The sequence below is a fragment of the Suillus fuscotomentosus genome (genome assembly GCF_016647785.1).
Source record: "Suillus fuscotomentosus strain FC203 chromosome Unknown F5891scaffold_18, whole genome shotgun sequence".
In the NCBI taxonomy this organism is placed as follows: Eukaryota; Fungi; Basidiomycota; class Agaricomycetes; order Boletales; family Suillaceae; genus Suillus; species Suillus fuscotomentosus.
The window spans coordinates 156,032-178,673 of record NW_024539530.1 but is presented as its reverse complement, the minus strand read 5'-3'; the positions used below and the strand labels follow the sequence as shown (position 1 = coordinate 178,673).

Below are 22,642 nucleotides of genomic sequence, written 5' to 3'. Positions count from 1 at the left end.
GCCACAGACGCGTCGCTTTCGACCCAGAGCAGCACGTACATCAAATTCCAATCTCGAGCTCGCCATGAACGAACATATCTCAATGCGCGTCAACTCTGCCCGTCTTTCCGGAATCAAGGGCAGGACAGTCCGCCTCCCTTGCAAAGTACTCCGAGTCAGCTAATTTTCATTCGCGTCTTTCACGAACGCGTCTGACCCCCTTACCTCGCTCCAGCTTTCAGATGACATTGCCATCGTTCGAAGCGAGTGATGGCGGTCAGGTAGAAATTCAAAGGAAGGTCAGAGCTCGTGCACTCCTGACTTTTCATAACTCTTATTGTCGGTGGTAGAATGTGGATATGACTGCCACCTATGTCGAAGTTATTGGAAACGTGGTGGATGCATCCACAATAAAAGCCATGGCGACACTCCCGTTGGATTCAGAAGGCGAGCTAGGTATGTTTTCAATAAATCGTATAACCTTGTTCATTCTCATTCCGCTAATATAGATATGCAACTGGTCAACGACGTGATTGAGCTTACGTTTGAATCGAGGTTCGATAAGCTTTTCCCTCGGTACAAAGACACATAGCCTAGTGTGCCTACACATTGATTATCTACCAGCACATACAAACTTCTCGTTGTATTTTACCGCACTGCATCACATAAATCAGGAAAATTATACTCCATCCATCGCCCCTATGCATTAAGATGGACCGGCTTTGGCCATCTTCTTGTCATGTCCCCTTTTCCGATTGTGGTTCCCCCTGCTAGCTTTGTGCTTGTCTTTCGATGCTCGCTCTCTCGCATCACCACCATCTCCAGACCCTCGGCCGCGCCCCCTTCCTCTCCCTGCTCCGCGCGCACCCCTGCCTCTTCCGTGATCTCCACCACGGGACGATGACCCAGAACCACCTGCGTTTCCGGTCGTTGACAAATCTACTAGCCTATTCCCTGAAAACTCGTGTTTCTCTAAGATCTCGTCTTTGTTTGGCTGGATGCAGGGTGATGAGAGTATCAGTACCGACCAGTCAACGCAGATAATGATAACATACACTACGTTCCAGCATAATCCTCCATCCCTCAATTTGCTCATCGGACCAGCCTTATATGTTAACTCAGCAATGCAGCCACTAATGAGAACAAGTGAAGACTCGCCGGTCTGTGTTTTGAGTTCACTGCGTGCTTTCGACCTCCGTGTATTAGCATCTCTAGCAAACAGCTCCGGATCACGGATATACGCAAGCTCCAAAACAGTCTCTGGAGTGACTTTCGACGGCGGTACCCCATCCTCGTCGCCATCGTTTTCGCCCTCGCTGCTAGCCTCTCCATCACCAATAACCTTCACCTCGTTTCCAAAGTCGAGATCATGATCGACTTCGGCAGCCTTGCCGCTGTCTTCATCTTCCTCTTCGTCATACATGGCCTCTGCACGTCGAAGAATGTCAGCTTTCATTTGCTCGGTGGCTGCTCTGTCCCTGAGCATTGATGCCTCATCTTGACTACAGAGCAGAATAGTGAGTGACAGGATATACAAAGGAATATCGCTCCATACTTTTTCTTCCCCACGTGTATCTTGGTAATATCTAATACCTCGTCGTCAAACACGTTCTTTCTCTCAATAGGCTCATTGGGTACAGTATGGGCACTTTTGTTCGCACCGACATCCTCTGCAGCAGAGGGCACTGCACCCGCAGTGCCCTCCAATAGTGCTTCAATAACCTTCTCTGCATTCTTGAACACAGACTGCGTGAGGAGCCCCCGGATATACTCGGGCGATTGGTTTGGGAAAATATCCATGACCTGCAAGATCTCCACGTCGAGATCATGCGGCTCAGGTTCAGGGCGGCCTGCTTTAGTTTTGCCCTTGCTTGAAGACTTGGCCTTCCCAGAAGCAGAGGTGCCAGGCGGGATGCCAGATGATTTGATGATCAGCTTGAGTGCTCCAGGATCTTTTGTCCCAGCGGCGGAAGACTCAATATCGAAGGAACGAAGGGTGGACTCGAGCAGGTCAACTCGGGCATCTTCACGTGCAGCACGGCGTAGAGCAGATGCAAGAGTGCTAGACAAGTCATACGAGTGCTGATAGTCGGCTATCAACGATCGGTTGAGGAATGGAGCAGCAGTGCTAGTAGCAGTGCCACCCGTTTGTACTGCTAGTGGGGGTGGGAGGTTCAATAGTGCAAATATAATGCTAAACGTCCGCTCTGACTCTGCTGCCAACGCTGTGCCGGATGCGACTGAGAGGTCTTGGAGCATGGTTGTGATGATAACTTGAAAACTGTCTATGAGGTCGACTTTGGTTTCGAGCCAAATGCGCTCCCAGTCATCCAGCTCACGTATGCCGACGTCTGTGCGCATTCCACCGTACGAACGTGCTAGTGCAGCGAGTCCTTCTTCGTAAGCTTGTGCAAGTCCTATCATGAAGTCGTGGTCCCTCGCGAATGGACGCACGAGTTCGGGTGGACAACCAGAGAGCAGACTGAGAAAGCAGCGTGAGGTTTTGCGAAGGCCGTATAAACCGGCAGAGCGGGATGGTTCGAGAAGAGTGGTGAGCACAGGAACCATATCTGAGGTAAATACAGTAGCAAGGTTTGGTGTGCTAGCGAGGGCTGTAGCGAAAAGGGCACGGACACGGGTTGGGTAAGGAAAGTATGCGATGGCGATGTCAAGGAGTGCCTTCACATCGAAGCAAGAGGGTACGATAGCTAGCTTTTCCGCGAGGAACAGGACGCGTGCGTGTACATGATTGTCCGTATACGGTGGAGCATCCCAGATGAGAGATTGCAAGGTTTGATGGGCAACGTTATTAACGTAGCTGAACAGAAAACTACGGGTGGCAAGGGTATCTCGTCTTGCGGGAGGTAGTGCAAGGATTTCAGAGAGGGCGTTTGATAAGTTGCTATGGAAAGTTGCGAGCTGGGAGGCTGATAAGGACTTTCTGGCACTTGCAGGAGGATATGTTGGGAGGGGTGCAACGGTCGGCATTTTTGAACCTAGGCCGTGATGAGTCTATAGATCTAATGCTAATGTCTGTCAGCTGGTCTATTGCGATTAGAAGCACAAACATCAACGTATGATGGACGTTGGATAGAGGCGCGCGATGTGGTTTGCTTAATGATGTGGCAGTACTCCGCAACCGGTCATTTACGCTCAGCGCTCGGATCTCTGAGAGTCAGAATCAAGTTGGAAAAACGGTTCTAAAGGCTAAAGCAATGATGTCCACCTTCTACTTAGTAGTAGTACTAGTAATACATAGAAAATGATCTCAATGATCTTGACACTGAGCCTCGCTGGCTCTCTCTCCAGCGGCTCTTGCGACTTTTCACTGGGTATCACCATGCATAACATCAAGTGCACGATGCATTGAATAATGTCAATGATAGTTATTAGTGGGTGGTGAGATATATTTGCTCCATCTTGACCCACTCTGTATCACGGTTTTTCGGTTGATTTCTCTGGTGCTATACCGCAGAATGGCCCTTGTTGAGCCGTATGAGTAATTGGAGGGCTGTTGTAGGAGTCACAGGAGTACTTAATGTCATAGTACGAGCACAGCACGGAACAGAAACAAGGACCGGTAGCATACCTGTACCATTATTTACATTGGAATTCAGTCCATTTAATATCTTCAAGTCTCTATTCAAAGTCTATTACTTATTGCCGCTGTTACGGCATCGGACTCAGCCTCTCCGGGAGTGTGCTGCACAAAATCACGTCGGAAATGCTTATGTAAGTTACCAGCATCACCTTAAGTTAGGCTCGGGATCACTCTCAAGCGACTGGAACTTTCCTGGTGTTCAAGTGATGGCGGCCTGCGCAATAGTACTGGTTTGCAAATCAAATTCGACTGATTATATATTCAGCACGGAAGTACCGTTATACACCACCAACATCTCCCACTCGCTCACCCCCATCTCTCAAATATGACCGTAATTTCCAATGATCCCAGTTGGTGGCCAACAATCAATTCAAATATGATTTTCAGCTATTGGACAGGTTCGTCACATCAAGATGTCTAGTTCTAACATTGACTCGCAGTTTCGCAGTTGCTGCCGGCGTCGTGGTAGTATATGATTGGGGTGAGCGGAATAGTGTTCGACAACTGTTGATATTCTCACTGTAATATTTCTAGTACTAACACTGGGACAAGAGGTAGGTCGATGTTATCGTCGGAGCAGTCAACTCGCTGAGAACGGTGTCATAGATTGAACTGATATGGGTGAGTGACAAATTCCCGTATCAGAAGAAAACAGAAGAATACAACAAATTCGCGACAGAAGCAACGCTGGTCCCTCATGACTGTGCTGTATTTGGTTGTTCGTACCTTATGTTATATCATTAGTGTGGTTGGCAGGTTATACTAACTTCAGTATGTTTCAGGTACGCTATACTGGAATACCGTATTCTGTGTATGTGTCGAGACCAACAATTTATCACCGTGCTAATCGCTCATTTCTGACAATTAGTATCATTGTTCTGGGTACGTCTCATATGTGCTGTGTTCGATCCTTTTGACTCAGGCTGGCGGCACATAGGATATTCACCATTGGTTTCACTGACGGATACAGTGAGTATTACACAATCATCTCATTCCTACGCTCACAGTATTTAGTGGCGAGTGAGATTCTGACCATTGAACTTGGCTCAACATAATATCTCAATAGGTGTAAGTCGGAGCTTTTGATACCAGCACGAGGGTGTTCACTAATTGAGTGTTTTAGGCAATCTTATGAATCGCGCTCAGAATGGGACAAATGGGGTCATATATATCATGTTGGGTGGTAAGTTTCCCAGCTGCAATACCTCTGTGATATTGACTCGACTAAAATACAATGCAAGTCATCATGATTGCTCGCTTATATGCCATGTATCTGGGATCCAGAATGATGCTCATTTTTCTTGTTGTTATCTTTTTGGCTGTTACCATTGTTTGCGCAGTAATCGGAACAATGGCGACCAGGGACAGTGTAGCGGGTAAGCTTTACTTGTTGACTTGAAGAACGCAGCTCATTGCACAAACACCAGAGGAGCTAATGCTCTCTGGCACGTACATGTGCGACGACGAACCTGAAGGGGGCGACCAACTTGCGTATTTAATGTTTTGGATGGTCTACGCTGTCTGGGAGATCCTCGCACTGTGTCTTTCAGTCTGGATAGCCGTAAAACACTTCCGTGACCTGGGACGACTCCGCCGATCGATAGGACCGACAACCGGGGACTGTTTCAGAGTGCTGACAAGATCTCACGTGCTTTATTTTGCAAGGTGAGCTTGTAATGTGAATGCGGTCATCTTTTTCTCAAGTTTCGCACGTGCTAGCTTTGTTTGGGTCTCTTGCCTCGAGTTTGCTATTAGCTCTGCAGAGCTCATGGTGCGCCGACCTGTCGCTGACGTCTGCCTGTCACCACTGCTAATCATTTCTGTAGAATACACAATCTATGGGAATTCAGATACTTGTTGATGCTTCTCAAATTTCACAGTCCATGCAGATGTTTGTGCTGGGACCACGCCTCATCCTTAGCGTTCGAGAATACCACGCTACACTCGTGGCCAACTCCGATGCAGAAATTAGCATGAATTCGATTGTCTTCCAGGAGCGTGTACTTATACCAACTAGTAGTACTGTGTAGCGAAATCCTTAGCCAGTGGTCTGCAGGGAGAAGAAACCGGGTCGAGGATCCGTCGAGATATTTATTTAACATATAGTGTTTCAAAGTATATTTGAAAGGTCTAGGCAGACCTGTTTCTTTATTATTACTGTAGCTACACTTGCACCATGTGACCAGTCGAAATGATCCAACTGCCAGCAGTCCTTGACGCCCGATAGTAAAATACAATGAGAATCAGTATAAATTGCCGAGACAAGAAATTCTACGCGTTTGCGCAGTTCCGCTATCTGAGCACACAGATAATGAAGTTAGTGCGAAGCGTGAAGCCCAGATGGCTGCTAACTCATTGGTGCTCAGATGCGTTGTCCTCTATCTGGGCCACGGAGAATGAAAAGGAATGAATCGCGCGGACTCCTGGATCAACGTATGCCTCTATCACGAATGAGCATGGCAAGGAGATGAGGTCTGCTGAGTGGGGACTGCAGAATTGGAGAATTGGAGTTTTGCTAGTCAGAAGACCTCAAGCATACCTATCAAACTACTAATGAGGCATCAACCAAGAGATTCTGTTGGAGTCCCCTGCTAAAAGGTGGAAGAGCAACAGGTCGCACAGGAAAATGCAAGGCAAGAGAGACTTTGAGCCACGTGCCACAGTTTTCGAGTGTTTCAAACATACAAGATGACATTGAAGGTAGTAAAGAGTATCATAGTAATTTAGATCGTCTCGGACGGCATGGAGCTCGCCACCAGGAGGGCAGTGTTCTTCGAGGACGCGAGCCAAACGACAAGGCACCTTTTAAACAAAACCACTGAGGGAGGATCAGACATCAGTTAAGAAGAAAAATAAGACGCGACCCTAGACGTACATTTTGTGGTATAGACGGAACGTCTCCAAATCGATTGAAAACAGTGGCTATAAAGAATTGAGAGTTTCATGTAAGTCGACCCGATTTTGTGTCGGAAATCGCTGATAACATTCTAGATGCAACGAAGTCAGCCACGCAACGTCCTGAAATGACAGTAACAGCTTTTATACCGCATCAGGTACTTTATTCAGCCCACATTCTTCCCAAAAGACTCCCTTTCCTACCAGGCTGGGACTTTCCTAGTAGCGCTCCGATCCCCTTGTGTATTGCCGTATTCACTGGCCTCATAGTAGACGCTGAGTCATAGACATGAGGACAGGGCTGTGGCAGTGGTGGAGGATTCAGCTTCGGGGCCTCTAAATCCCGCTCATATCTTGAAGGTTGACGAGGTGACCTGCTCAGCTCGTCAAAACGCGGAGCGTCGAAGGTGCGCCGGGCTGCCTTCAACTTGTGCAGGACCTGTTCGTAAAAGTGTATCTCTCCATCTAGATACTCCCTTGTTATGGTGCTAAAGTTTTCCACTTTCTGGTCATGATATGTGTCCATCTCAGCCATCGTAGTGTTCAAGACAGTTTCGCAGCGTGCGGCCATCTCATCGTTTGACTGGACATATGTATCAAGCCATTGTCTTCCACAAAAATCGTAAACGTCCCGACCTTTCCAGATTTGAGAGCATCTTTATATCGTGAAACAGTAGATTGGTGGGTTTCAACAATTCCCTGAAACGATCACACTCAGGGCAAAGACAGTGATCGAACAATCCAAGATACCTCATACAATTGGTATGGATGAGCAACGCTCTTGAAGGTGTCGTGAGTTGCAAGCTGGGTACGCCGGGCCTTCGTCTGTGGTTAGTACAAGTCTTCATAAGGAACATGACACAGACATGATCGTCATACAGGTCTGCAACAATCTGCAGACCATCTGATGTTTTCTGCATCGCTTTTGTGAGCTTTAGACAATCTTCGAGTCATGTCTCAGTTAGTCATGAACTCCAGAAATTCACGTGAGCACCTTGGCAGCCTTCACGCCAACACCAAGCTCCCTCTTCGTTCAAGAGGCCGTTTCTCTGTTGAGGGGTGTCCCCCGGATCTTCGTTAATCCCCGGGGGAGTAGAAGACAAAGGTGTCGACGTGATCAGCGACAATAATGAGTACGACAACAATCGTTCGGCTTTCGACATCTCTGGAAAGCACGTTGTGATGATAATTTGGCACAACTGACGCCCGTACTCACCTAGTCTCACTTCACGAATGCGACCAAAAACGTTTCTCAAGCTCTGCGTGCTCTTGCCCACTGCAAGGGTGTGACGACTGAAGCGATCGATTACTTCTGTGGCATCGTCCAAGTCTACGTTGAATGCGGGATGAAAAACATGTGCGAAGAATGAAGGCCCAGCCGCAGGCATTGAAAGTAATTGGGGCATAATCCGTTTCCAATCCTTGGACATGGGTTAAAAAGCAAAAGTGAACCCATCATTTTCGCTCACCGCATCATTTTCGCAACCAAGAAAAGATGTGACAACTTCGGCATATCGTGCAACAGGGTGCTTCACAATACACCCAATATACCTCTCGAGTTCGCCTCTACGAGCTTCGACAAAATCAGCACTGAACCGTCCAGCATACTGTTTCTCAGGAAGTGGTGGGAGTGCAATACCAGGAAGACGTCTAGTTAGCGAAGTGTGTAACACGATGAAGTGAGAAAACCGTCGTTGAACTGTGATGCGGGCAGGAGAGATCGGTGGGATGTATGGATCATATGATTCATCTGTAGCCGAAGAAAACAGTGAAGTGACACTATACATGGTATATGCTCCTGAAAGGCCCGACGTGCGCTTCGAAGGTGAGTGAACCAAGACTCGAAACTTTGGAACTTTAGATTGCCACGCAGGGCCAGCGTCAACATAGTGCCTGTCTGCTTCCCCCAGCCCAAGTCTACTGAGCCTATTATCATCGTTGATGGAGTCTTCCGTAGAGATCCGCTGGTGTGAAGAGGATGAACTTGGAGTGACTGGATCGACGTAGCCTTCGAGAACCCACTCTTCTGCACCGCTTGTCACGAACCCGGAGAACCGGTTCAAAGTCTTGCCTCTAAGAAGGCTTTGCCTGAAACTTGGGAGAGGGTTCGTCCATTCACCGGTATCCTGAGGGACGATAGAAAGTGGCTTTGACTGATGCTGGAAATATGCTTGTGGAGTGATCGTGCTGATAGGTGGCTCGTTTCTCCCATGGACGGCTAACGGTGCAGAAAGAAAACTAGTCGTGCACTTCACGGACAGCATAAGCCAGATAAACGTACGAACATCGAGCGATCAGTATGATCAGTACTCACCGTGTAATATGTCTGAGGTAACAGTCCTATTTCACCAGAGCTCACTCTCACCAAACTCCAGCCATCTCCGGCCTCCTCCTTTAAAATGTTCAGTTCATCTCCAGCCTCGACGGTCAGTTCCCTGGATTCAGCCTGTCCTTCAAACTTGTAGAGCGCACGAGCTGCTTTGACGGGCTCTTCGACAGGCTGCAGTTCATGATGTTCATCTGCTGGCTCAGGCTGGTCGTCTGATAATGAGTGACATTCCAAATGCTCCGTCCATGCACTGGAAGTGATCATTCCGGCGTCGAAGGGAGTGTCAGAACGTGGACGTGTATCGTTGCCCGAAACTATAGATGAGTCTAAGGTTAGTTTGATGACTCGAGGTAGCGTCGCCGGAACAAATAAGGGAAGAACAATTGTACAGTCAAAATAGCCACGCCTCTTCAATATTCAATATTCAATAATGAGCAGTGTCTGCGCTAGCTTCGAGAACTTACATAAAAGTATGGACCCATATTGTGTATTCCAGTCAGAATATAATTGGATAAGCTCAACGTTCATTTTCCCCAGTTACTACCACACTCACTGGACACACCATACCACAAATTTTCTTCGTATTCACAAGGTACCGTACGTGTATCTTTGTCGTGCGTTCTCAATTATCTAATAATAATCCAGATGTCTGAAGACGACGTGACACTCCCACAATATTTCTACCGAGTGTTTGATGAACAGTCTTGTTCCCAGTTAAATCATTCTGGCGCCTTTGTGGCCAGCATACCTTATGCTGTCTACGACCGCGACCATCGGAATGCCCGAGGTCAATTGGAACGGCATATGGATTGGAGTAATTGACGTCGAACTCCCTTTATATCTGTGACGTGTTCACGAGCAAAGGCTCTTGAATTTGCTTTGACTCTGTTGAACATGGGAAGTCAGGCTGTTTCAATTGCGAAGATCGACAGCTCGCGGCTCGAAAGAGAAGGCACGAATGTGTACTGGATGTGCGACCTTGTTGAATATACCGGCGCATATATCAAACGTGAAGCAATGAACAAACATGAATTTCTATGTGTTGGCCTCATTCCAGCCAACGCAGTCATTCAATGCTTTACACTTGGCGATGACAACGACGATGACAACGACGATGACGACGACGATGATGACGACGACGACGACGACGGCAATTAAGGAATCCATCAGTCAGTGTAGGTGAGTCTAATGTTGTAGTTCTATCTTTGGTTGTATTCAGAATCATGTTTCAGATCTTAACAGCTTCTGCAACATGTACATAACGGTGGCATGATTCCATTATGTAGGAGGTGCACTGGGATGGTTTATTCCTTGCGCATAGTTTCTCAGTACTCGTTAATACCTACTTACCATCTTGACGATAATTCGAGTCGCAGCCCATTGGTATACCAAGATGCTTACCTCTGATTTTGATAGTAAGGGCCAGTGATGGATCAATCAACAATATTTCGATGAAGCTTAAGCTCAAGTCCGGCTTATCACAATGATAGTAGGCACCATATTCAAAGCGCTTCTGCGGAGCCATGCAACAGTCACCGGCACCCTTGTTATCTAACGTTAACGCCCACCCTCTTCATCTCAGAAATCCATCCAAACTCCTACTCAACTATCCTTATAAATTTACTCTATGAATGATGATACTCTGTATGAGAAAAAGCGCTCGCAATGGCTGAAGATAAGTCTCATACCCGCATGAGAGCGCCAGAACAGTCATTAAAGTGAGGTATGAAATGTTGATCTAGCAGCACTCTCCCACATTTGCAGAATGGATGACCACGATGTTGTTTGCGAGTTGTTGCGCAAAGTGATCAATCGTTTCCCTTGAAACGCTCGACAAACCCCCTGAGAAACCCTGGGAAAGAAAAGTCTGCCAATTGTTACATGCAATCTTTGCATGTATCAACTGGCACACTTTTATGTTCGGTATTGCAAGCCCAACTGCAAAAGATCTATATAAAGCCCACGCGGATCTACTAGAGCAAGCAAATTCTCTACATAGCGTTGTAGAGACTCGTGCATCTCATAGTGTGATATGGCGCTTTACACTAGGGAGTATACAGCACCAACTCGCAGCATCACTCTGTGTACCATCCACAGTGATTCCTATATGACGCGCAGCTTTCCCACGCAACGCGCGCCATGCGCGCACCATTCCCGCGCTTCACGATGTATACGCGCGCGCGCGTTCCCGCGCTTGCGCGCCCTATAGCGCCAGCCATCCAGATGCATCCATCCACTGTCCACCAAGCTCCCTAGTGCGTATATTTCCATTTCCTTTATTAGCATAGTTCCACCTTTATTTTTATCATAGTTTCTCACTCATATATATTTTTACATACCTACTCGGTAGCGCTTCGGCTCCGCATGAGCGCGCTTAGGCGCGCTATATAAGCGCCAGCAGTACATACTATTATTTACCTTACTTTTCACCCAACTTTACCTAGTACTTACTACTTAGAAAGTCGCAGTAGAAATCTATTCATTAGCACAACACATCTCACATCCTTTATCTTGCTTATATCTTCACATAAGTTTAGTCTCTCTTATTTCCGCTTACACGCGCGCGCTTTCCCGTGCTTCGCGCTAATACGCGCGCGCTTTCCCGTGCTTCGCGCTAATACGCGCGCGCGTTCCCGCGCCTTCATACCTTGCGCGCACCTGCGCTTTCTCGCGCTTCGCTGAAGCGCGTACCTCTAGATCTCCGCTGCACCTGCTTCCCCTTTAGGGTCGAATGCACTTGCCATCTCAAGTATCGCAGACTAGGCAACGCACGACCTACAACTTTTTAGATACAGTCAGGAGCATTTCTTTGTTCCTCTCAGTATTGTTGTTTCTACAGCGTGAGTAACGTTACAAGTACGAGTCAATAGAGGATATCTCACCTCAGTCGAGGAACGCAAAGGTCTGAGGTATGCAGGCCAATAATTTGGGGCTATAAGTAAAGGTTGGCTTTACTGTCCTAGTAAGCGTATGAACATCGAGCGATTAGTATGATCAGTACTCACCGTGTAATATGTCTGAGGTAACAGTCCTATTTCACCAGAGCTCACTCTCACCATACTCCAGCCATCTCCAACTTCTTCCTTCAAAATGTTCAGTTCATCTCCAGCCTCGACGGTCAGTTCCCTGAATTCAGCCTTTCCTTCAAACTGGTAGAGCGCACGAGCTGCTTTGACGGGCTCTTCGACAGGCTGCAGTTCATGATGTTCATCTGCCGGCTCAGGCTCATCGTCTGATAATGAGTAGCACTCCAAATGCTCTGTCCATGCACTGGAAGAGATTATTCCAACGTCAAAGGGAGTGTCAGAACGTGGACACGTATCGTTGCCCGAAACTATAGAGGTTGATTTATGGCTCGAGGTAGCGTTGCCATAATCTGTCAGAAAGAGAACAATTGTACAGTCAAAATAGCCACGCCTCTTCACACACCGGGGGTTTCAATGTTTTACCTCTTGCAAGATTTCGATTAAAAGCAGATCTGGACCTAGCTAGACCATTCCAGACCTAGCCCAGAGCGTTCAGAGCAAGTACTTTGGATTATCTTTCGAATGAAATTTCACTGGCGGCAAAAGTTTGCCCCAACAATTATGTAATGAGTTGTAAACGTATAAATTCAGCGTCACGGGTCCAAGTCAGGTTCGGTTCCCACACTCACTGAACATCCTACCAACAAATTTTCTTCGTGCTGTGTGTTTGTCGTGCGTTCTCAATTATTCAGATGTCTAAAGACGAGACAGAGCTCCCACGATATCTCTACCGAGTGTTTGATGAGCAGTCTTGTTCCAAGTTGAATCATTCTGGCGCCTTTGTGGCCAGCATACCTTATGCTGTCTACGACCGCGACCATCGGAATGCCTGGCATCAATTAGAATTGCATATGGATTGGAGTAATCGACGTCGAACTCCCTTTATATCTGTGACATCCTCACGCGGGAGGGCTCTCGATTTTGCTTTGACTCTGTTGAACATGAGAGGTTCGGCTGTTTCGATTGCTAAGATCGACAGCTCGCAGCTGGAAAGAGAAGATGTGTACTGGATGTGCGATCTTGTTGAATATACCGGCGCACATATCAAACGTGAAGCAATGAACAAATATGAATATCTATGTGTTGGGTTCATTCCAGCCAGTGCGGTCATTCAGTGCTTTACACTTGATGAAGATTAAGGAATGCATTAGTCGGTGTGGGTGATTCCGATGCTATAGTTATATCTTTGATTGTATTCAGAATCATGTTTCAGATCATAAAAGCTTGACAGTTTCTGCCACATGTACCTATGATTCCATTATGTAGGAGGTGCACTGGGATGGTTTATTCCTTGTGCATAGTTTCTCAGTACTCATTTTTACCTACTTACCATCTTGACGATAATTCGAGTCGCAGCCCACCGGTATACCAGTATGCTGTTATGCTTACATAAGTCCGCCTTATCACATTGATATTCAAAGCGTTTCCGCACAGCCATGCAACAGTACTAGTCACCCTTGTTATCCAAACTCCTACTCAACTATGCCAATAAATTTACTCTGAATGATAATACTTTGTATGAAAAAAGCGCTCGGAATGGCTGAAGACAAGTCTCATACCCGCATGAGAGCGCTAGAACAGTCATAAAAGTGAGGTATGAAATGTTGATCTAGTGGCACTCTCTCCCACCTTTGCAGAATGGATGACCACGATTTTGTTTGCGAGTTATTGCGCAAGGTGATCAATCGTTTCCCTTGAAACGCTCGACAAATCCCCTGAGAAACCCCGGGAAGAAAAAACTGCCAACCATAGGATTCAATCCATTAACTGACACACTTTTCTGCTCGGTATTGCAACCCAACGTCAACGTCGTCAAGGATCCATACAAAGTCCACGCGGATACAGAGCAAGCAGATTCTCTACGTAGCGTGAGTAATGTTATAAGTACGAGTCAATGGAGGATACCTCACCTCAGTCGAGCGCCGGGAACGCAAATGTTTGAGGTATGCAGCAGGCATTGTCATGTACAGGTACAGAAACATACAGGCGCGAGTATCGAGTCTATGGTAGAGTTCAGTTGCTCTTTGGAAGTGGAGTATCTGCATGCAGCGTCTTCATAGATGGGAGGATAGCTTGAAATTCACCTCGAGTCACTGCTAGTCTAGTCGAGTCGGACCATAAAATATTAAAAAACCAAAACCAATGGCAGAGACATATCAGTGCCATTTTGCGGATGGGATACTAAACCGTAATGTTCGCAGTAGCTGCTCAGGTGAATAGTGTCGAGATCACGAAAAGTAATACATTTATTTACCCGTCAAGTTCCAAGTCGTCTTGCAGGCCCACCCCCTGCGTCTACACATCGACTACCCATAAATCTATTTGCAATCAGGGAATCCAAGACCACCGAAGCCTGTCCAAGAAGGGTGACAAGCACGGAAATGATGTGTTTTATCAATATCATGAAGCTCGCCAATCTCTTCAGGAGTCAAATCTATGATCTTCGCATTGTCTGAGGATAATAATGAATAACAGCCAGAATTAATGATGAAATAACACCTCACTCAAGATACGCTCGTTGGTCACGGATTTGGGAAGCACTGTTATATCATTGAGAACCGATTTCTTTATAAAAAATGTTCATGAAGACTACGTACCGGTGTGCATGGGCTTGTTTGCATGAAGGGATATCAACACATTGGCAGGTTGCACATCATACTTCGCTGCAATTTTTGTAACAGTCTCGTTTTTCAACAAGGGGGAATTGTCGGATCCCAATGGAGAATAAGCTGTCATCACGATTCCCCTGTTCTGGCAGTACTCGACGACGTCATCTTGAGGACACGAACTACGAGCAATGATTCACAATCAAAGTACTCAAAAACAAATTCATTCGACTTACGGGTGGAGCTCAATCTGGTTCACGGCCGGTACGACGCGTGCAACTTTCAATAAACGTTCAAAGTACTCCACGGAGAAATTGGAAACACCTGATGCATTCTTAGTACAAAGATAGCACACGAGGTTGGGCCACTGACCAATAGCCTTCAGTTTCTCTGGGTGAGCAAGGTATAGGTCTTCCATAGCTTTCCAGGTGTCCAACCAGTCGTGTCCCTTGTCCGCCTGGCCATCTTTTGTCATGGGAGCTGGCCAGTGCATGAGCCCTGCTCTAGGAATTAGTCCTCGTTAAGATCGGCCAACGGGCTGCCGCTTACAGAGGTCTAGATAAGTAGTATCAAGTTTCTTGAGTGATGCTTCAAGAGCTTTTGCCGGATGCCTCTGGTCGGTATTATCAAGCTTCGTAGTCAGAAACATTTGGTCTCTTGGCAGACCAGACGCCTTGATCCCCTGTCCGACTTCTGTTTCGTTCTGGTATCCAGCGGCAGTGTCGATATGCTTGTATCCATTCTTCAGGGCGAATTCAACAGCATGTTCGACTTGGCCGGGCTTGGACTTCCATGTGCCTATATTCAACGTTCAGTACATGAGATGGTTCGCCTTTCGGCTGTGCTCACCAAGACCGACCGTGGGCATAACTGCTCCAGTGTTGAGTTTGACCGATGTTGTTGCAGGCATGCTGATAGCAATATACAAGAATCAATTGACAGGCTGATGGCCTGGCACGCCCTAACTTTATAGCCCTCTTCAGAGCTATATTTACCAAGCAGTGACAATCGCGAGAGTCACGACCTTCACCTCATGCCTTCAACGGACCACATGTGCCGAAAAGCGCATGCTTTGCGAACAACAATACGGATGTGACGAGTGTCTCCAAGGGGCTTATCACCTCTTATCACCTTGACGGTTCTACTTGCAGCCGGGGAAACCGAGAAAGCCCCGGCCAGACAACACAGGGTCGCATCCCCAGAAGTGCTGACTGTATTAGCAAGATAACGAGGCTTCCAAGAATATGATCATCCATGACTGGTTTGGCACAAGTATGAAAAGGCGAGATCAGAAATGAGAACATTAATGGTTGAATCCAAGAACGGCAGACTAACGCATGGGGGTACACCCTACACCACTGCATTTCGGGATTTGGAGAAAGCCACGGAGCACGGGGCTCCAAGACTAGTTAGTACTGTCCTCCAGAGAGTTCTCACTCTCAATGGACATAAAATTGGATAAAAAAAAGAGGTTGAATCAGCACAACTCTTTTGATGACGTCGCGCGCGGAGATACATCGGAATGATATTTGAGAATGACAAGCTGATGTGAATTACTTTTCAGATCAACCTGTTCAGCTAGTCAGAGTCCTGCATCAAATTGCTTAACTCAAATACATATCGAATAGTGATGAGCAGTCCGTCCTATGAAATGTACGATTTTCTCCAGTGTCTCCTAGCTGGGATGTGACAATTGGTGGGAATTGGCTACTACCTTGGGAATAAGCAATGGAGCGCCAAGTTGCCTTCGGCCCTCCTACCCTGCTCGGAGGCCGCACTGGCATGAACGTCCCGATCAGCCCGGTGTACCAATGACGCCATTTTTATTGCTGACAAGAAAACCCGGCCGTGACAACAAGGACCATGAGTATTCCTAGGACCCAAATCGGGGCTATTCTAGAGTCGAACCAAGCCCACATCGTGAACACAGCGATTAATCCTCCTCTGTTGTAGTCCGCGGGTGGTTCTGCTCTAGGGTTCTTGATCTGGGAGATAGCAATGTCCCTCATTCTAGTGGTATACCATGCAGTCCCGACGCCGCTGCCAATGAGCTTTACACTTGGTACCCATTTAGAAGCTCTGAACACTGCTTCTGGTTCCCGTGTAAAGGGTTTATCAACCCAAGTGCTAGAAGATTTGTTATTTCGTAGCTGTAATCGTAGGATCTTGGGTAGGTCGGGACAGAGGACAGCGCATCTTCCGATGCCTAGCAAGTCGGCGTGCCTCGACATCAAGGCAGCTTGTAGGTGAGAGTGGGAACGGAGGCCGCCAGTCAGTAGAATGAGTGGGACGGAAGAGAAAGGGACAGGCGATCGGTGAAGGTCCTTCATGACTGTCCGTGAAAATTGCGCAAAGAAGGCTTGGCGGTCTAGTTTTCGAGATCCACTGCATGCCATAAAGTCTGAGTAAGAGATCGGGTTAGACTGGGGAACATTCTCCTTATATGCTCCCATACCGGGCTTTTCGTAATCTCCTCCACTAATCTCGATAAAGTCGATGACACCCCAACTTGCAATGGTGCGAATGTGATCCAGGACACGTCGTTCGCTTTCCTGAGATATTTCCTCGGTGTTTCCAGAAGTTACGTAGTCAGCCGAGTTGATTTTGATTCCGATTATGAAAGTAGTCGGCACCACCTTGCGGATAGCTTCAATTATCTCGGACAGCATGCGAGTGGCGTTTTCCGGTGCTACTGAATATTTGTCGTTCCGAATATTACTCTGACGCGTAATTGTAGTTAACTTTTGGAAGTACACAGTGGCCACACCTTAGGGCTCATGAACTGTGCCAGTAAATCTGCAGATAGTTCAATTCGACCCAGATACATCAACACAAATATCATGTCGACTCACATCCATGGGCAGCATGAAGCTGGATTCCATCGAAGCCTGATTTGTACGCCAAGAGAGCGCCTCGCACGAAGCTGGATTGGACATGGAGAATGTCCAGTGCGGTCATCTCCGTAGGAACTTGGAACAACGCATGAAATATCAGGTTAGATATTGCGCCCCCTCCACGATTTTCATCATGTCTTGCCCCAACACGGACAGAACTGGGGGCCAGTGGTGGAACAAAAGGCAGTCGACCACCAATAAAATTCGCTGATTGGCGTCCAGCGTGTGATAGCTGCATGATAGCCAGGGAGCGCGTGCCATCGACAGCTCCATGGATAACTTCCGCCAACTTCTTGAAGGGTTTGACGTCCTCTGCATCAAGTGTGGGTGGTACAACGATGTCACGGCCCAAGGTCAGATGCTGAGGTGAGACCTGGACATTTCCAGTGAGAATCATTCCCCAGCCATGCTTTGCCCATTCTGAGTATAAGCCATAGTGGAATTCGTTTGGTGGGCCACCAGAGAAATTTGCCATATGCTCGTACATAGCTGTCTATGACAATAGAATCTGTTTTAAACAACTGTCTTCGAATTATGTAGACGGAAACACTACCTTCACCAGCCTGTTCTCAATAGTACGACCGCAAGGCAAATCGACTGGATTGAAAACGTTACAGTCCATGGTTGACTCGCTATCGAACTCGTGAGCTTCAGATGTGCTCTAGTACATGAGGGCGCGTTTTCCTCAAGGTTGGGTTGTCGCGGAGAGGTCACAAATCACTGTCAAAGTTTAAACGTTCTGGTGAATGCTGGTCACGAATTATGCTCCCGGGCTCAGGGCTCAGGTACGACTCGATCACGTGTTGAACTTGAAGCTTGAAGCTCGGAGTATGTAGACCATACCAAAGTAACAAGTTGTATTGGGGACAGGCCCTACTGAAGTCTTCTTTACACGGTCTGAAGTAGTTCGACTAATGCAAGGAAGGTGTGACCAACTCGAACGCTGGCAGTACATCATACACGAGAATGCATTTATTATCTTGGATCAGTACAACAAATTATAGTGTTTCCCTTCATCGACCACTTAAATCCAGGGTAGCTTAAATAAATTAGGTCTACGACCGCGACTGCAAAACTTCGTAGTAAGCGGTATACTCGTCGGGTGTCATAAGTTCGGTATCTTCATCAGTGACTTCCGAAAATGGTTTCAAGACACCGTTAACTGCGAAGGCGGCACAATGATGAGGATACTAAAATCCTTGATGTAGAGAACGAAAACCCACCTAATACAGGGGTATCATCCACCCCGTTTACTTCCATCATAGAATCAGTGATATCTGGTTCTAGTTCTGGGACATCGATTTTGGGCAACTTTGTTGCCGCAGCACCCTCGTCCTCCTTTGATCGGGACCGCTTCCTGTAATCATTTAGGGAATCTAGGTACTGCACAGAGGGTTTTTGATCATCCTCTTCCAACTCTTCGCTTCCGAGGCCAGATCTGGGCGTATTCTGAGAGGAAACTGCATTAGAGGCCGCCAACGAGGCATAGTACTGATCGTAATCTGTATACCGTTAGATCGTCATAATGATAGAGAATTCATATCGCAAACGACATACAATCCATCTCTTGGTTGATTTCTGGTTTCACATCTTCCGTCACCGCCGTTAGTTGAAGTAGACGCGGTAGAGTGCCGATAGTTCCAAGCCCTTTCAGAGAGTCGTCACTGGATACTGGCAGACCCTCGCCTTCTCTCGCCACAGCACGCGCACTCTCCTGCATGCCAAGAGCTGTCAGATCTCCGGTGATAGTACTCTTCAAATGCCATGCTGGCAGAGCGTTTTGCTGTCGTTTTGCCGCTGCCTCGGCATCTCGTTCCTGCCGTCTCGTTGCTTCGTCTTTGTCCATTGACATGACTATGCCAACACCATCTTCTTGTCTCCCACCAGGCCCAGATCCTGCTATTTTCAAACCTGACACCTGGCCAGCCTTTTGCTTTTCAACATCACCAACATTATTTTTGACCCAAGTGGGAACATCGAGCCTACAACATACTGCGTCAGGAAGGATATGTGATTGATGTACTGAGATACGCACGCTGGAAGAACCATAGACTCTGTTTTTCTCAATCCTTCGACAACAAAACGCATCTGGTGGTTGAACCTCTGCATCCGGTCCTGACTCCCCCTGACGTTCTCCGCGTTCTCGTTCTCCACAACTTCTGCGCGGCAATCCTCGCACACAAATATTCCTCTCGAAAAATCCATTAGCTTATCAACTTCTAATGTTGTGTACGACTTGCTACACTGCGGACAAATATAACCTTTGTTGTCAAGTTCCTTTAAACAGAACCATTTGTTTTAGTGAGTGACAGAAAGAAAAAAGAGTCTAGACCGACATTACGGAGACCCGAGTCAATGATTCTCCGCATTTCTGCGATGCGCCATTTAACGACATCGCAAAAGTGCTTGTAGTCGATGTAATAGTACTGTCTTCCGACAGACCTCTGAGCCCCTTCCTTGAGCTCATTTTGGCGGTACCTTCAGGGTAAAATCAGATATGATTGCGGAGAAATAATCATGACTACACCTACACTTGCACCAGGCGGTCGTTCCCTAAAACAGCCATAAGTTTATTCAATTCTTTCGCCTGAAGGCCCATCCGCCCGGCCAGGTCATCATCCTTGAGACTGGTGCCAAATTAGTGGTACACATCGTGGTTGAGAGGTTAACGGGCTCTGTTTCATCCACATTCTAGATACTTACACCGGATGACGGGCTAGCTGGTCCATGATGATAGTGAACTTTGGTTCATAGAATCCTCGGGAGACATGTTGGACAAGAAGACGTAGCGACTCTTGGTCTTCTTTGGTCGCCATAGTGCTGTTTAAGCCCTCTGGAGTCTGCGACCGCGAGTGAGCTGAAGATTCTTAGAAGGCTGACTCAAGAGCTCAAACAAATGCTTAATAAGCGAGTGGAGCGAGTTATACAGCAACTTGACAGTAGCTCTTGTTGCTAATGTCACCACCATCTTGATAGTAAGTAATTCGACACACTGGCACATGTTCACGTCTTGGTCCAATTTGCGGTGAGATAGACGAAGCTGGCTGATAATTATACAGGATAAACTATTAATCTACCACATGCATGGAGCCTCCAATTAATGATCGAGAAGTGCATGTTCCTTTTCGCACTGTCTCTACGTTAGGCACGACTTCTCCTGCCTAATGGACAGATCGCACGATCATCATGGAGAGAGATGCTCAAACCATTCGACCAAACACGCATGTCACCCAACGTGAAAGTGAGTATTGCAGAACAATAAATTTTGTACATCGCTGACACGAAGTAGCTACATAGAACTTTCAAAATATACTTTGAAACGTTATATGTTAAATAAACACCTCGACGGATCATCGACCCAGTTTCTCCTCCCTGCATCCCACTCGCGAAGCATTTCCCTACACAGTACTACTAGTTAGTATAAGTACACGCTCCTGGAAGACAATCGAATTCATGCTAGTTTCTGCGTCGGAGTTGGCCACGAGTGTGGCGTAGTATTCTCGAACGCTAAGGAGGAGGCGTGGTCCCAGCACAAACATCTGCATGGACAGTAGAATGTTAGAAGCACCACTAAGTATCTGAAATCCCATAAAATGTGTATTCTACGGAAATGATTAGCAGTGGTTACAAGCAGACATCAGCGACAGGTCGGCGCACCATGAGCTCTGCAGAGTGAACAGCAAGCTTGAAGCAAGAGACGCAAACAAAGCTAGCATGTGCGAAACTTAAGAAAAAGATAACCACATTCACATTGCAAGCTCACCTTGCAAAATAAAGCACGTGAGATCTTATCAGCACTCTGAAAAAGTCCCCGGTTGTCGATCCTATCGATTGGCGGAGTCGTCGCAGGTCACGGAAGTGTTTTACGGCAATCCAGACTGAAATACACAGTGCGAGGACCTCCCAGACAGTGTAGACCATCCAATACATCAAATACAGAAGTTGGTTGCCCCCTTCGGAATAGCACATGTACGTGCCATAGAGCACTAGCTCCCCTGGTGTTTGTCCAATGAGCTGTGTTCTTCAAGTGAACAAGTAAAGCTTACCTGTTACGGTGGCCTTGATTGCTATTGATCCAGTTACTGTGTAAGCAATGATTACAGCCAAAAAGATAACAACAAGAAAAATGAGCATCATTCTAGATCCTAGATACATGGCATGTAAGCGAGCAATCATGATGACTTGCACCATGTTTTAGTCGAGTCAATATCACAGAGGTATTGCAGCTGGGTAACTTACTACCCAACATGGCATATATGACCGCACTTGTCCCATTCAGAGCGTAATTCATAATATTACCTAAAAAACTCAATTAGTGAACACCCTCCATATGTTGGTATCAAAAGCTCCGACTTACACCTATTGAGATATTATGTTGAGCCAAGTTCAATGGTCAGAATCTCGCTCACCACTAAATATGAGCGTAGGAATGAGATGATTGTGTAATACTCACTGCATCCGTCAGCGAGACCAATGGCAAATCTTCTATGTGCCGCCAGCCTGAGTCAAAGGGATCGGACACATCACATTTGAGACATACGCAGAACATTGACACTAATTGTCAGAAATGAGCGATTAGCACGGTGGTAAGTTGTTGGTCTCGACACATACACAGAATATAGTATTCCAGTATAACGTACCTAAAGCATATTGGAGTTAGTATAACCTGCCAGCCACGCTAATGATATAACATAAAAGGTACGAACAACCAAATATAGCACAGTCATGAGAGACCAGCGTTGCCTCTGTCGCGATTTTATTGTATTCTTCTGATACGGGAATTTGTCACTCACCCATATCAGTTCAATCTATGACACCATTCTCAGCGAGTTGACTGCTCCGACATAACATCGACTTACCTCTTGTCCCAGTGTTAGTACTAGAAACATTATGAGAATATCAGCAGTTATCGAACACTATTCCGCTCACCCCAATCATATACTACTATGACGCCGGCAGCAACTGCGAAACTGCGAGTCAATGTTAGAACTAGACATCTTGATGTGACGAACCTGTCCAATAGCTGAACTTAATATTTGAATTGATTGTTGGCCACCAACTGGGATCATTGAAAATTACGGTCATATTTGAGAGATGGGGGTGAGCGAGTGGGAGATGTTGGTGTATAACGGTACTTCCGTGCTGGATATATAATCAGTCGAATTTGATTTGCAAACCAGTACTATTGCGCAGGCCATCACTTGAACACCTGGCACCAGGAAAGTTCCAGTTGGTGACTAGTGAGTCGTGACCAGCTGGTCTGTGACTGTGACTTTTTTTTGTTTGCCCACCGGTGGTTGCAGACTGGAGTC

The 22,642-nt window shown here is 46.8% G+C and overlaps 8 protein-coding genes across 8 annotated transcripts; 2 read left to right on the top strand and 6 right to left on the bottom strand.

Moving 5' to 3' along the window:
* Positions 1 to 64: 64 nt before the first annotated feature.
* F5891DRAFT_949322 (replication factor A protein 3) lies at positions 65 to 571 on the top strand (the record flags this gene model as incomplete). The annotated part of the gene is made up of 4 exons (XM_041374866.1): positions 65 to 154; positions 222 to 278; positions 330 to 435; positions 489 to 571. 4 exons carry the CDS (start codon positions 65 to 67, stop codon positions 569 to 571), a joined length of 336 nt encoding a protein of 111 aa, XP_041227703.1.
* Positions 572 to 685: 114 nt separating this feature from the next.
* F5891DRAFT_1163540 (uncharacterized protein) lies at positions 686 to 3,174 on the bottom strand (the record flags this gene model as incomplete). Its single annotated transcript, XM_041365323.1, has 4 exons — positions 1,535 to 3,174; positions 1,138 to 1,481; positions 1,035 to 1,084; positions 686 to 973 (listed from the first exon to the last, which is right to left on the bottom strand). The coding sequence occupies exons 1-4, from the start codon at positions 2,965 to 2,967 to the stop codon at positions 686 to 688; spliced, it is 2,115 nt and encodes a 704-aa protein (XP_041227702.1). The 5' UTR covers positions 2,968 to 3,174.
* Positions 3,175 to 6,223: 3,049 nt separating this feature from the next.
* On the bottom strand, positions 6,224 to 9,205 carry F5891DRAFT_1024823 (uncharacterized protein). Its single transcript, XM_041361344.1, has 9 exons — positions 8,790 to 9,205; positions 7,945 to 8,724; positions 7,692 to 7,896; positions 7,470 to 7,640; positions 7,342 to 7,418; positions 7,226 to 7,294; positions 7,112 to 7,174; positions 6,456 to 7,058; positions 6,224 to 6,398 (listed from the first exon to the last, which is right to left on the bottom strand). The coding sequence occupies exons 1-8, from the start codon at positions 9,066 to 9,068 to the stop codon at positions 6,639 to 6,641; spliced, it is 2,064 nt and encodes a 687-aa protein (XP_041227701.1). The 5' UTR covers positions 9,069 to 9,205; the 3' UTR covers positions 6,224 to 6,398; positions 6,456 to 6,638.
* Positions 9,206 to 9,555: 350 nt separating this feature from the next.
* Positions 9,556 to 9,962, top strand: F5891DRAFT_1277219 (uncharacterized protein; the record flags this gene model as incomplete). The annotated part of the gene is made up of 2 exons (XM_041370259.1): positions 9,556 to 9,618; positions 9,669 to 9,962. The coding sequence occupies 2 exons, from the start codon at positions 9,556 to 9,558 to the stop codon at positions 9,960 to 9,962; spliced, it is 357 nt and encodes a 118-aa protein (XP_041227700.1).
* Positions 9,963 to 11,736: 1,774 nt separating this feature from the next.
* F5891DRAFT_1277218 (uncharacterized protein) lies at positions 11,737 to 13,981 on the bottom strand (the record flags this gene model as incomplete). The annotated part of the gene is made up of 4 exons (XM_041370258.1): positions 13,741 to 13,981; positions 13,607 to 13,689; positions 11,810 to 12,074; positions 11,737 to 11,763 (listed from the first exon to the last, which is right to left on the bottom strand). The coding sequence occupies exons 1-4, from the start codon at positions 13,873 to 13,875 to the stop codon at positions 11,737 to 11,739; spliced, it is 510 nt and encodes a 169-aa protein (XP_041227699.1). The 5' UTR covers positions 13,876 to 13,981.
* A 14-nt stretch (positions 13,982 to 13,995) lies between these two features.
* On the bottom strand, positions 13,996 to 15,527 carry F5891DRAFT_174803 (NADP-dependent oxidoreductase domain-containing protein). Its single transcript, XM_041370788.1, has 7 exons — positions 15,286 to 15,527; positions 14,986 to 15,234; positions 14,809 to 14,934; positions 14,673 to 14,760; positions 14,428 to 14,618; positions 14,335 to 14,370; positions 13,996 to 14,282 (listed from the first exon to the last, which is right to left on the bottom strand). Exons 1-7 carry the CDS (start codon positions 15,344 to 15,346, stop codon positions 14,149 to 14,151), a joined length of 885 nt encoding a protein of 294 aa, XP_041227698.1. The 5' UTR covers positions 15,347 to 15,527; the 3' UTR covers positions 13,996 to 14,148.
* Positions 15,528 to 16,029: 502 nt separating this feature from the next.
* Positions 16,030 to 18,090, bottom strand: F5891DRAFT_174839 (uncharacterized protein). Its single transcript, XM_041370789.1, has 5 exons — positions 17,884 to 18,090; positions 17,289 to 17,823; positions 17,204 to 17,232; positions 16,892 to 17,156; positions 16,030 to 16,837 (listed from the first exon to the last, which is right to left on the bottom strand). The coding sequence occupies exons 1-5, from the start codon at positions 17,950 to 17,952 to the stop codon at positions 16,260 to 16,262; spliced, it is 1,476 nt and encodes a 491-aa protein (XP_041227697.1). The 5' UTR covers positions 17,953 to 18,090; the 3' UTR covers positions 16,030 to 16,259.
* A 69-nt stretch (positions 18,091 to 18,159) lies between these two features.
* F5891DRAFT_174513 (TFIIE alpha subunit-domain-containing protein) lies at positions 18,160 to 20,233 on the bottom strand. The gene is made up of 7 exons (XM_041370787.1): positions 20,034 to 20,233; positions 19,862 to 19,957; positions 19,667 to 19,808; positions 19,366 to 19,607; positions 18,888 to 19,312; positions 18,554 to 18,832; positions 18,160 to 18,492 (listed from the first exon to the last, which is right to left on the bottom strand). Exons 1-7 carry the CDS (start codon positions 20,144 to 20,146, stop codon positions 18,386 to 18,388), a joined length of 1,404 nt encoding a protein of 467 aa, XP_041227696.1. The 5' UTR covers positions 20,147 to 20,233; the 3' UTR covers positions 18,160 to 18,385.
* Between the last annotated feature and the right edge of the window lie 2,409 nt (positions 20,234 to 22,642).

Excerpts from the sequence above, each read along its gene's own strand:
- F5891DRAFT_1024823 (XM_041361344.1), bottom strand. The coding sequence starts at position 9,068 with ATGATCACTTCCAGTGCATGGACGGAGCATTTGGAATGTCACTCATTA. Across the intron at positions 7,295-7,341 it reads CAGACCTGTATGACGATCAT|GCCCGGCGTACCCAGCTTGC; the intron begins GTCTGTGTCATG and ends CCACAGACGAAG. Across the intron at positions 7,059-7,111 it reads ATGCTCTCAAATCTGGAAAG|TCAAACGATGAGATGGCCGC; the intron begins GTCGGGACGTTT and ends ACATATGTCCAG.
- F5891DRAFT_174803 (XM_041370788.1), bottom strand. The coding sequence starts at position 15,346 with ATGCCTGCAACAACATCGGTCAAACTCAACACTGGAGCAGTTATGCCC. Across the intron at positions 14,935-14,985 it reads TACTACTTATCTAGACCTCT|GGCTCATGCACTGGCCAGCT; the intron begins GTAAGCGGCAGC and ends TTCCTAGAGCAG. Across the intron at positions 14,761-14,808 it reads AGAGAAACTGAAGGCTATTG|GTGTTTCCAATTTCTCCGTG; the intron begins GTCAGTGGCCCA and ends AGAATGCATCAG.
- F5891DRAFT_174839 (XM_041370789.1), bottom strand. The coding sequence starts at position 17,952 with ATGGACTGTAACGTTTTCAATCCAGTCGATTTGCCTTGCGGTCGTACT. Across the intron at positions 17,824-17,883 it reads TTGAGAACAGGCTGGTGAAG|ACAGCTATGTACGAGCATAT; the intron begins GTAGTGTTTCCG and ends CTATTGTCATAG. Across the intron at positions 16,838-16,891 it reads AGGAGATTACGAAAAGCCCG|ACTTTATGGCATGCAGTGGA; the intron begins GTATGGGAGCAT and ends TCTCTTACTCAG.
- F5891DRAFT_174513 (XM_041370787.1), bottom strand. The coding sequence starts at position 20,146 with ATGGCGACCAAAGAAGACCAAGAGTCGCTACGTCTTCTTGTCCAACAT. Across the intron at positions 19,809-19,861 it reads AACGACCGCCTGGTGCAAGT|GTACCGCCAAAATGAGCTCA; the intron begins GTAGGTGTAGTC and ends TTTACCCTGAAG. Across the intron at positions 18,493-18,553 it reads GGATGATACCCCTGTATTAG|TTAACGGTGTCTTGAAACCA; the intron begins GTGGGTTTTCGT and ends CCGCCTTCGCAG.